The sequence below is a fragment of the Nycticebus coucang genome, chromosome 4, assembly GCF_027406575.1.
Source record: "Nycticebus coucang isolate mNycCou1 chromosome 4, mNycCou1.pri, whole genome shotgun sequence".
NCBI lineage: Eukaryota > Metazoa > Chordata > Mammalia > Primates > Lorisidae > Nycticebus > Nycticebus coucang.
This window is the reverse complement of record NC_069783.1, coordinates 54,072,860-54,085,052: the sequence shown is the minus strand read 5'-3', so window position 1 is coordinate 54,085,052 and position 12,193 is coordinate 54,072,860. Positions and strand designations below refer to the sequence as shown.

Genomic DNA, 12,193 nt, shown 5'->3' with positions numbered 1-12,193 from the left:
CCTCGAATTCCTAATTCCATTTTATTAATCTTGTCTGCAAACCAAATTCTGAATTCGACTTCTGACATCTCAGCCAGTTGTTTATGAATGGGATCTTCAATCACATCTGCCGTATCTTTTCTTGGGGGGGTTGATCTATTCTGGTTATTCATGTTACCAGAGTTTTTCCGCTGATTCCGCCCCATGGTTTACTCCCTTTGGTTTTTCCCCTGGGGTTTTATCGAGGGCCCGTACAGTGTTGTGGCCTGAGAAACTGGGGCCCTGTCTGGTGTGGTGGAGCAAAGTGGTTCTGTCTTGTTTTCAGCTGGTTTCTGTTCGATCCTATTGCAACTTCTACTCTGGCTTGAAGTCTCAGCTGTGTGGAAAAATCAGCAATTAAGTCACCCTGCCTGCCCACCTCTGGCCCCAGTTGGAAAAGGAGAATCAAACCTTCCTACAATCGCACACCCAGGGCACCACCTGAAAAGTCCTCAGTCTATTAGCCCAGTTCAAAAGGTCCGAATCAACTGTCTCAATTGGCACTTGTCTCAGGTGGAAGGGTTCAAGAGGTCTCTGGGAACTGGATCACAGGGGCCTGGTGACTCCTCTGAGACAGCTCACCCCAGTGCAGCGTGGAGTCAGGAGGAGCCACCCCGCAAACAGAGCAGTCTGGGAAGGTTGACGTCTCCTTCCCCACTTTGCCCCTCCGTCGGACCCAGTCACTGGTATCTCTGCAGATGGCTAACCCAGTTGCCTGCAGTGAACAGACACTCCAGGGGTTTGCACCTGCCTGAATCGCGAGGAAGTCTGCCAGGCCCCCGCAGACTGCCGCTATCTAGCAGGAGGAGATGGGGCCTGACATCTTTGAGTGTTTGATGCAGGTGATGGGAAGGAGGTGTTCACTCAGGCTTAGCCCCGTCCCTGATGGATGCTGCTAACAGAACAGAACAGAACAGACAACTTTGTGAGGTTCTGTCTCTGTTCCTGTTGTCGCCTACAGGAGACGGGCTGTTTTGAGTTCAAACGTCTTTGCTGCTGGAGAATTGCGTCTGAACACCTCTCTGGGTCGGCCCCGCCCTGGAGGCTTCCGGGTTTGTGAGCTGTCGGTGGCCTCCTCTGGTTGCCCAGGGAGACGGGGGTGTGGCCTCAGAATATCCAGAAGTGAGCGTTCTGCCGTTAAAGAAAAAACGGCTGTTGATCTACCTCCAGGGAACTGCTGCTCTGGTGTGGGCACTCAGGCGACCCTTTTCTCCTCTGTCCCGCGCCCCAGAGTCAGCACTGAGCGGCCGCAGTTTGTGCTGGGTCCACACCCCTTAAGAGATCCCCCAAGAATCAGAACTCTTGGGGGATGGGCCCCCAGACCCGGATTGGGAGTGGGGCGGGGGGAAGCTAGAGTTTCATTCAGTTTCACGCAATACTACGGTCAGGGGAGGGCTCCTGCACTGCACCGCAGGGAAGTGCCGCCAAGGCTTGATTTCCCCCAGCAGAGTGCCCTCTCCTCACTCACGTATCCCAGAGTCGGCGCTGACCTGATGCAGCTCAGGCACTGTGCACTCCCCTCGAGAAATCACCCAAGGAGCCGAACTCCTGGGGGATAGGCCCTCAGACCCCGAGTGAGAGCAGGGGTTCTCAGCTCTCAGCGGGGAGGCCAGAGTCTGATTCAGTCTTGGGCCCCGTATGCCCGGGGAGGGTTGCTGTACTGCACCGCAGGGAAGTGCCGCCAAGGCTTGATTTTTCCCTCAGCAGAGTGCCCTCTCCTCGCTCACGTATCCCAGAGTCAGCGCTGACCTGACGCAGCTCAGGCACTGTGCACTCCCCTCGAGAAATCACCCAAGGAGCCGAACTCCGGAGGGATAGGCCCTCAGACCCCGAGTGAGAGTAGGGGCTCTCAGCTCTCAGCGGGGAGGCCAGAGTCTTATTCAGTCTTGTGCCCGGGGAGGGCTCCTGCACTGCACTGCAGGGAAGTGCCGCCAAGGCTTGATTTCCCCTCAGCGGAGTGCCCTCTCCTCACTCACGTGTCCCAGAGTCAGCGCTGACCTGACGCAGCTCAGGCACTGTGCACTCCCCTCGAGAAATCACCCAAGGAGCCGAACTCCTGGGGGATAGGCCCTCAGACCCCGAGTGAGAGTAGGGGTTCTCAGCTCTCAGCGGGGAGGCCAGAGTCTGATTCAGTCTTGGGTCCCCTATGCCCGGGGAGGGTTGGTGCACTGCACCGCAGGGAAGTGCCGCGAGGCGTGACTCCCCCTCAGCCCGGTGCCCTCTCCTCACTCGGCGCGCCTCAGAGTCAATGCTGACCAGTCGCAACTCGGGGACTGTCCACTCCCCTTGAGAAATCACCCAAGGATCCGAAGTCCTGGGGGACAGGCCTCCAGACCTCAGTGGGCGGGAGGGGAGCGCCGGGGATTCAGGGTTGCCGGCAAAGGATTCCCAAAGTTTTATTCAGCCCTATGTCCGGCAGGAGAACGCCACGGCACCCCAGTAGGGGAGGTAGGTCCAGTTTTTAGAAGGTCTCTCCCGTGGAGTGTAGTGGGAGGGGCTTTAATTTCTGCCCGCTTGTTCAATTGCGGGGCTACAGAGCCGGTCTCATGGGGGAGGGGGACTCCCGTCCGCTTGGTGGTGGATTTTGTACCTTTTGTTTGCGTCCTTGTGATCACAACTTGCCTCAGCGGTGTTGATGTGCGTTCTTCAGCCTTCTCTCTTGGTGAGGCTCAAGTCCACCAGGATACTTACTAAATTCCTGTCCCTTAACTCTCCTTCTGGACGGGAGCCTTTGTTGAAAGCTGGCTTCAGTCCGCCATCTTGTCTCCCCTCCTTTTTTTTTTTTTTTGAGACAGAACATCAAGCTGTTGCCCCGGGTAGAGTGCTGTGGCATCACAGCTCATAGCAACCTCAAACTCTTGGGCTTAGGTGATTCTTTTGCCTCACCCTCACCAGTAGCTGGGACTACAGGTGCCTGCCACAAAGCCCAGCTATTTTTTGGTTATAGTTGTCATTGTTGTTTGGTGGGCCTGGGCTAGATTCGAACCTGCCAGCTCTGGTGTATGTGGCTGGCGCCTTAGTCACTTGAGCTACAGCTGCTGAGCCTCAGCTCTAGTTTTTTTAATTTTTTAATTTACTTTCTATTTTTAAAAACTAGTAAAGTGCAGTAAGAAGGGGGGAAAGCCTAGATCAAGGATTTCAGCATGTAACTCGCTGTGAACAATTGAGATAACTCACTACTTTTGGACCAGCCTCAACTCCCGCTTGACTTCAAAACCTATTATATTCTATGCTGATTTTTTACTAAATCATCCATTGTTCCCAGTAAGTGATTATAATGCTTATTTAAACCATCTTTCTTATTTGCAAAAGGTTATTTGTAAACAAATAATGTGACCACTGGTAGTCTTTTACATACATATGTTAGAAATTATATATCCCAGAAATTACGTATTCCAGTTTTTAGAGCTGACTGCTTAGGAGCTATATTCTTACACATAGTATATTATTAATGCTGTGTAATGTGCAGGTGTTTATTTCACAGGTGATTAAATACTAGGTTAAATATGATGTTTATAGTCATTGATGTTCTAATTTGGATCAATCCTGAGTTAGAAACATCACTACTCTTAATTATTTGCAGCCTTTATATCCTATGTTTGCTTTTAAAAATAACCTTTATTGGAGAATGTTATATACATTTTGATAAAATAGTGACAATATAAATTTGGTCATTACTGCTTGTTATTGCTTAGTTATTAATTGCTTACTAAAATTGACAGTAGGAATGGAGCAGAACCAAGGAACTTTTCTTAAGAGTAGTTTAGGGAAAAGCCTCAAAATTTTAAAGAAACCATTGTCATTATTACCTGTAAGAGCAATAAAAAAGACTATAAAATATAAGCCCCCTCACCCCACCTTTTTTCTATAACTCACTTGATAGTATTCCCATTTGCTAGAAAATAAGAAGGATGGCATGAAATGATGTTCTCTTTTCTAACTAAACCTTTAATAGGTTAACCAAAGTCTCCAAGTCTGCCAATGGATGTTTCCTAAAGAAATTTAGCAAGACTATTTTAGATTTGGATGACTTTTTTTTTTTTTTTGAGATAGAGTCTCACTATGTTGCCCTCAGTAGAGTGTCATGGCATCATAGCTCACAAAAACCTCAAACTTTTGGGCTTAAGTGATTCTCTTGCCTCAGCCTCCCAAGTAGCTGAGACTACAGGTGCCTGCCACAATGCCCAGCTATTTTTTTAGAGATGAGGTCTTCTTCTGGCTTGGGCTGGTATCAAACTCCTAAGCTGCAGCAGTCCACCTGCCTTGGCTTCCCAGAGTGTTAGGATTATAGGTATGAGCCACTGCGCCAGGCGTTGCTTTTTTGGAGACAGAGTCTTACTCTGTCATTTGGGTATATTGCTGAGGTGTCATTATAGCTCAAGCAAGCTCAAGCTCTTGGGCTTAAGCAATCCTCTTCTTGCTTCAGTCTCCCAAGTAGCTGGGGCTATGGCACACATACTATGCCCAGCAATATTTTTCTATTTTTAGTAGAAACAGGGTCTGACTCTTGCTCAGGCTGGTCTTGAACTCCTGAGCTCAAACAATCTACCCGCCTTGGCCTGCTAGAGAGCTAGGATGACAGGTGTGAACCACCACGGCTGGCCTGGATGACTATTGATGTCCATGTTTTAAGATAACTTCTAACATTTTACTTTACTAGTGAAATAAAAGCAGAGTCATGAAATGGACTTTTTAATTTTTTTTTTAAAGAGATAAGGTGTCTGTTGCCCAGACTAGAGTGTAGTATCTCGATCATAGCTCGCTGCAGCCTTGCTCCAGGGCTCAGCCTCAGCCTCCGGAGTAGCTAGGACTACAGGATTACACCACCACACCTGGGTAATTTTTAATTTTTTGTGGAGATGGTATCTCACTATGTTGCCCACCTTGAGCTTACACTCCTGGCCTCAAGTGATCCTCCTGCCTCACAGAGCAGTGGGGTTATAGAGCCACTACAAATTTCTTTTAAAAAACTATTTAATGAAGCATTGCTCAGAAATCAACTATCATAACATTAGATATATAAGTTACTTTTATTGATACACAGAACTAAATGCTGAATAAAGCCAAAAAATGTATAAATAACACCTGGCCTTGTAAGGAAGATTACTTTCTAAAATAGTTTATATTTATAATTTTGACATGTTATTAAAACAAGAAGGTTTTTTTTACAATGTTAAGGATTCTTAATTTTTCCTACAAATATATGAGCTTGTTATATTTTCCTGTACTTTAGATTCATGTATTCTGGAAAGGGTTTGTAAAGGTAGATATTGTTTCTAATGGTAATTGGAAAAGGGAGGGAAAATATCTCGGTAGACTAAGGTATAAGGGAAGGTACAGAATGAGTAAATTATATAAAAGGATAATTATAAAAATATACATGGGGATGACATTATAATGTAAACTGGAAAATAAAGGTTGATTTTGAGACATTTAGAGAGAACAGGACAGTATGGAGGTAAGCTTTAAGGTTGAGGTTATTAACTTTGTCATTTATTTTAACTTGGAAATAGTTCAAAGAGACAATAAGCAGTTACTTATTGGACAATAAGTAGTTACTTTAGGAAACTGTGGCTAGAGCTAGTGAAGAATAGTCTATAAGGGTGGCGCCTGTGGCTCAAAGGAGTAGGGCGCCAGCCCTGTATGTCGGAGGTGGTGGGTTCAAACCCAGCCTTGGCCAAAAACTGCAAAAAAAAAAAAAAAAATAGTCTATAAAATTATGTTTGGAAGATGTCCCAAATTCAAAGGCGTATAGAACCTGTGGATAGATGGATTTGGATTTAGAGGACTGGATGTGGATCTTGGACACCCTCCAAACAGTATTACAGATTACTGTATACACCTTTGTTGTAGCACCTGTTACATAGTAAGCATTAAAAAAAAATAGGTCACTAGTACTTTTAAAATCAGAACCAATATTGTCTAGATTGGATTTTAGAAAAAAGATACAAAGCCTAGGGAATTTAAATTTTATAGGCAGATCAAACAATAACAGTACAGGGTCATAGTTATCATAAGGCACAAGATACATTGATATGCATAGAAGAAGTAATTTCTTTAATGTGCTTGTAATGTTAGAGAAGTCCTCTTGATGAGGTAATAGTTGAAGTGAGAGCAGAGATGTTAAGAAAACAATATATTCAGGGAACATCAAGTTGATTGGAATGTAACATTCATGGGGGAAAATGGCAAGAGATTTTAGATTGGAGAGTTTACATAGATTGTGTTATAAAAGACTAGATTTACTACTTTAAGATAAAGTTTAGATTTTATGCTGTAGGCATTTTGGAGCCACCAGTGCTAATTAGTGATGTTCATAACAATCAGAACCTCCTGTTGGCCTTTAGCTGTGTCTATATGAACAATTAAATTTTTGTTGATACCGAAGAGCTAAAATGTGCTTCCGGACAAGAAACTTGAGGAAGCCAAGGTGTGTCATCATTTATTAACATAAAACTTCAGCCAACAAATATTATTGCAATGCTTTCTAGAACATCCTCTCTGTTATACAGTATTTAATTTTTCTAGTAGTTGAACAGCTTAAAATTCTAGTATAATATAAAAGTGATATAAGTATGTTTTCCCATATCTGGGTCAATTTTATCTGTCATAATTTTTTTTTTTTTTTTTGAGACAGAGTCTCACTACGTTGCTCTCGGTAGAGTGCCATGGTGTGACAGATCACAGCAACCTCAAACTCTTGGGCTTAAGCAATTCTTTTGCCTCAGCCTCCCAAGTAGCTGGGACTACAGGCAGCTGCCACAACACTTGGCTATCTGTAATAATTATATAGGTAGAAATAGCGCAGTAAAGGTTGCTGATATATTGCAGTACAGGAATTCAGGGTGCCATAGGTTTCAAAAGATATGTTCCTAAAAAGAAAATTTTTAAAAAACAAGCATTGGGAAATTGAAAAAATTTTTTCTTCTTTTGAAGAAAAAATTGTGAAATTCTTAAGAGGAAGCAGCATTCAGAAACAGTAAAGGTAATTGCTATCCAAAGATCTTCGTAGAATAAATTGTAATTAAGACTTAAACCCTTGATCATACCTAAATGAAGGCCAGAGGAATAACTTTGAATATGAAGAAAACCATTTAAGGCCAGGACTTGAGCATTTTTGTTATTGCCCGGGTAAACCAGTCAAATTCCATCAGTCTTTTTCAGTGAATAACACAAGTCTCCCAAACTAGTGCTGAACATTGAATTTTCACTGATGTGTGGCTCTCCATCCTAGCCTGGAGATAGTTGTGAGATTCCCAAGCAAAATCATTAGGAATAGAAGGGAAAATTTTTGCAGTGTTTGTTGTTTGGAAATTTCTTTGTTCTATGACCTTATAAATTTCACTCCTTAATTTTATGTGGAAAAAACAATTTCCTGATGATTATTTAGTCTTCACAAGAGATGCTATAGCTGGAAGTAAACTTTATATATATAGTTTTTTTGTTTGTTTGTTTGTTTATTTTATGGAGACAGAGTCTTACTCTGTTGCCTTGTGACATCATCAAAACTCACCACAACCTCAAACTCTTAGCTTAAGAGATCCTCCTGCCTCAGCTAGGACTACAGGCATGTGCCCCGACATGTGGCTAATTTTTTTTCTATTTTTAGTAGAGATGGGGTCTCACTGTGTTGTTCAGGCTGGTCTTGAAATCCTAAGCAGTCCAGCCCCCACGGACTCTGCAAATGCTGTAGTTATAGGCTGTGCTTAGCCTCTGTCTTTTTAAAACTCCAGGCTTTCTTATGCTCTGGAGCTAGGTTGTTTGGTTCAGTAGCCACTGGCCACTCGTGGCTATTTGAATTAAAATTAATTACAATTAAATAAAATTAAAATTCAATTTCTTTGTTTCACTGGCTACATTTCATATTCTCAGAAGCCACATATAGCTAGTGATTATTGTTACACAGCACTGATATAGAACATTTGATCTGATTATTCAACTTCAGACTTTGAATCTTAACTCTTTTTATCTTGACAGTCTTTGTCTTTTTTATCCTCCAAGATCCTGTCAATTTCATTGTTCATTCTTTAAGAATTTATGAAACATTTTCAGAATTCTTAAAAACTCTTAGAGTCTAAAATAAGATGAGATTTAGTAGAAACTGTATTTTAAGAGTAAAGGAAAAATTCTGCTTTATGTTGAGATTGCTAATAGATGAGCTAAGTAAAGAAACAGTGGCTCTGGGGGCTTGGAAGAGGGAAGTGTATCTTTAAACTGAAGGCAGAGAAAGATAAGGCAGTGAAGTTGGAAGAGTCTTTGGTGAGTCATAGTCATTACCTTTTATAACTGCCATTTTATATTCTGAGCATAAATTCTCAGAAACAATGTATAGTTCAGCAATTTTGGAAGCATTAAAAAGTTGAGGTTACCACATATACTTGAAAAGCTAGTTTATTTTATACAGAGTGGCCAAAAAGTTCATGTGCAATTTTAAATAATTTACAAATGTTCAGTTACAAACTTAGAATTAAAAGTAATTCTTAATTATTTTCATAAGGCCTGTCAAATACGGTTTGCTAGACAAATTTTTATTTTTAAAGCCACATATTTTTTCCAATACACCCCAAAACTCTGACTTTTTAATCACAATGAGGAAGTATACATTTCTAGTAATGTAGTTTTAACCACACTATCCTAATACTTTTGTTTTTTATAGGATATAGAACTTTCTGCACTAATGAGAATGTGATTAAATTGTATGACAGTAGAAATAGTGTTATAATTTGATAAGATAATTAGGTAGAATATAAATCAGAGCCTTGTACGTTTTATGATCAAAAAGCCAGTTTTTCTTTTTGTGAGTGTATTGTCTTCCCTAGTATTTCAGTAATTGGCCCAGGAGGTGGGGCTAAGTTAGACAAGGCAGCACTTTCTATTTTGTGTGCGCTTCTCGTTTAGTAACTCCAAGAATACAGAGATGTAGATGGAGTCAGAGATCAAGATGCTTGTTAAACTGTTAATACTGATGGGAAGGAAAAGGATTTTAGATTTGCATTTTAATAATTTTAATTTATATAAAGATTATTAAAAAGTTACACAATAAAGAATTGCTGCCTTTATTCTGCTTGGTTACATGTGTTCTTGTATATACCTTCTTAAATTTTGCCCCTGGTAAATTTTTGCTATATTAGAAATAAGTCAGATATTTATTGTATTACCCTATAAATGTTGAACTGAGCTACAAAAGTGGGTTTCTTTTATTAAGATTGATGGGATGAAGATGTGAGAATGAGTTGTAAGCTTGAAATAAAAATTGCTTAAACATTTTTTTTCCAAGAAGAAAGGCTGTGTTGTTTGGTGATAGCCAGGGACTGACTGAGCATTTTGGCTGTATTCCGATTTCTGCCACTGACTCACTGTGTTTTTTGGCAAGTAACCTATTCTCCCTGAAACAAGTTCTTGATTCTTTACTTCTCTGTTTGTAAAGTTAGCATAATAATACTGTACTGACCTCAGATGGGTTGTGTAATGGTTTCCCACTGTAGAATTTTTCAGCATAGAAATAGTATAGATTTTCACTGCCTTTTAAAAATATACATATATTTCTAAATTGCTATTAGGTGAGCATAATTAAATAATTTTAATGCAAAACAAAACTCTTACTGCACTGTTCAAAAATATAGCCAAGCCTGATGAAGGTTAGTCATATTAAGAACTATACAAAGTATGAATGTTTATTTTATTCATTTATTTTAGTGTCAGAAAAAAGAAGAATTCATTGAAAGAATTCAAGGTTTAGATTTTGATACAAAAGCAGCAGTTGCCGCACATATACAAGAGGTAATAACCGGTATACATTTTTTATGTACTGTTTATGAAACTGTACAGTAGTGTGTTTGTGTATCTTCCAAAATACTTAAAGTCATGATGTTAAGCAAGCATATCGAGATGAAATAATAAGGAACCCTGCTTTTATGCAAATTGTCTTCTCTTTAGAGATACCCTGTTTCCCCGAAAATAAGACATCCTCCGAAAATAAGACCTACTTACAGGAAAGATAAGACGTCCCCTGAAAATAAGACCTAGCGCATCTTTGGGAGCACACCTTAAAATAAGACACTGTCTTATTTTCGGGGAAACGGGGTAGTTTCTTAAGTGAATCATCTTATACAATGCTAACTACAAATGTGCTGTTACTGGCTTTATCTGTAGAGACATAGGCAAAAAATGTTATTTGAGGGATGAAGTATTTGTCTTCGCTAGAACAGAATGAATAGTTTAGTGAATAGAAATAACCGAAAGTGAAATACTGCTTATAATTTAAAATGATAGTGAGGGAAGATAATAAGCTGAGTCATTCTAGTGATTTTCTTTTCAATGAGTGGACATAGCATAACTTTTATTGACGATATTACTTGAATTATAAAACCATTAATGATTTGTCATATATAATTTAAATCTAGGACGTGGTACAGAGTCAAATAATTGAGGTTAATAAAATTTATATGTTAAGGTTGATTTTAAAAGCTATTTCTGCATCTGTCTATTCTTGGGCTTTTAGTCTTATTATAAAGACTTTTTAGAATTATAGTATGTTAAATTTTTGCATGTTGATAAGAAAAAAGGAGAAATTTTTTAAATAGTGAAAATGTATTGTACTTAAAATATTCTTTATTTAGATAACTTTGTGTTCCATATATCACCTTTTGTCTTAGTTAATGTTCATGGAGCTCATATTTCTTACAACATTTTTGTCAACAGTAAGCATATTTGTATTTTACAAGACACAGTTTACTGGTATTCTTTATATATATTTGTGCTAGCTATATGGTTTTATTTTATTTTGAATAAATGCTAAGTATTCCAAGTTACTGAATTTTCCACTGTCCTTGAGCTGATTTTTGCAGTTTTTTGGGAAAGTTAAAGCAACATATCAGAATCACAGCAAGAAATAAGTATTCACTTGTATAACTTTTCCATTCATACAAATATCTTTATATTGGGATCCATCTCCTAAGGTTCACAACAGGGTGATCTTCAGAATGTATAAAGACTTACGTATTCCAAGTATACAAATGCAATAGCATATATCCTACAATATTAAAAACCTCTTAATTTTGGATTCAAGTAAAATAAAAGTCTTAGCTAAAGAAAAGTTGAATTGATTTTGTTAAAATAGTTGTCAGATATATCAGTATTACTTTCCCTTAGGAATGCCTTGGACTAAATATTTTTTGACTAGAAAATGAATGTTAAATTTATTTGAAGATTATATTTAAAAGTTTTTAGTTGTAATGTTTATCATTAATTTTAATACTCTTTAAATATCATATTGACTTTTCATATTTTTATTATGTGAGATACTATATTTGAGCTAGTATTGTACTATAATAAAATAGATTTTTGAATGTTAGGTATTTTTTTGGTTGCTTTTTTAAAGGTTACCCATAATCAGGAAAATGTGTTCGATCTTCAGTGGATGGAAGTGACTGATCTATCTCAGGAGGACATAGAACCACTCTTGAAAAATATGGCTTTACACCTAAAAAGACTTATTGATGAGAGAGATGAACATTCAGAGGTTTGTATATTTCTTTCAGTGTATTATGAAGTTTGCTTTCCAAAAAAAAGAAAATAGTTACTTTATAAGTTTTTCAGAATTGATACTCTGTTTCATAGGGACAGGTAATAAGATACTGTTTCTTTGTTGCTGTTGTGGAACAGAAAAACCAGAGTAAAGTACAGGGACCCCCAAATTGCTAGTAAATGAATTGCAATTAAGTTTTCTTTTCTTCTTTCCTCTTAAATTACTATTATTCTGATTTTGTTCCTGTGTATTTGTCAAGTCACCCCCACATCTCTGGCAACAATACAGAAGTGTGAAACTGAAAATATGTTTGTGTAAGTGGAAAAATCATTGCCTTGAAGCATAAGAATTTGCTTAAGGTTAATTTCTTAGTTTTATTGCTACATTTAGAGGTTGGAAAAATAGGTATTAATACGAAGAGAGTAACAGGTGTTCTGAATAAAATGTGTCATAAAAGATCTCAAATTTTGTAGTTAGTATGATGAAGTGTGATTTTAAAAAGAGAATTATTGTAAGTTCCTTTAAGACATATTTTGCTTTTTAAAAGAGTAAAATTGTACCAAATTTTCTGTCTGCACTCCCTGACAACAATTTATAATTTTAGAGAAGTCTAGACTTCAGTGCATGTGGTGGTGAGTAATACTTTCT

The 12,193-nt window shown here is 39.0% G+C and overlaps 1 protein-coding gene across 6 annotated transcripts in view; it reads left to right on the top strand.

Moving 5' to 3' along the window:
* Positions 1–12,193, top strand: part of CCDC88A (coiled-coil domain containing 88A) — a 130,780-nt gene that overhangs the window by 47,451 nt on the left and 71,136 nt on the right. For all 6 annotated transcript variants that reach the window (XM_053588331.1, XM_053588332.1, XM_053588330.1 and 3 more), the window contains exons 6-7: positions 9,715–9,798; positions 11,399–11,539. In XM_053588331.1, coding sequence (XP_053444306.1) covers positions 9,715–9,798; positions 11,399–11,539 — 225 coding nt within the window. The remainder of the gene's footprint in view (positions 1–9,714; positions 9,799–11,398; positions 11,540–12,193) is intronic.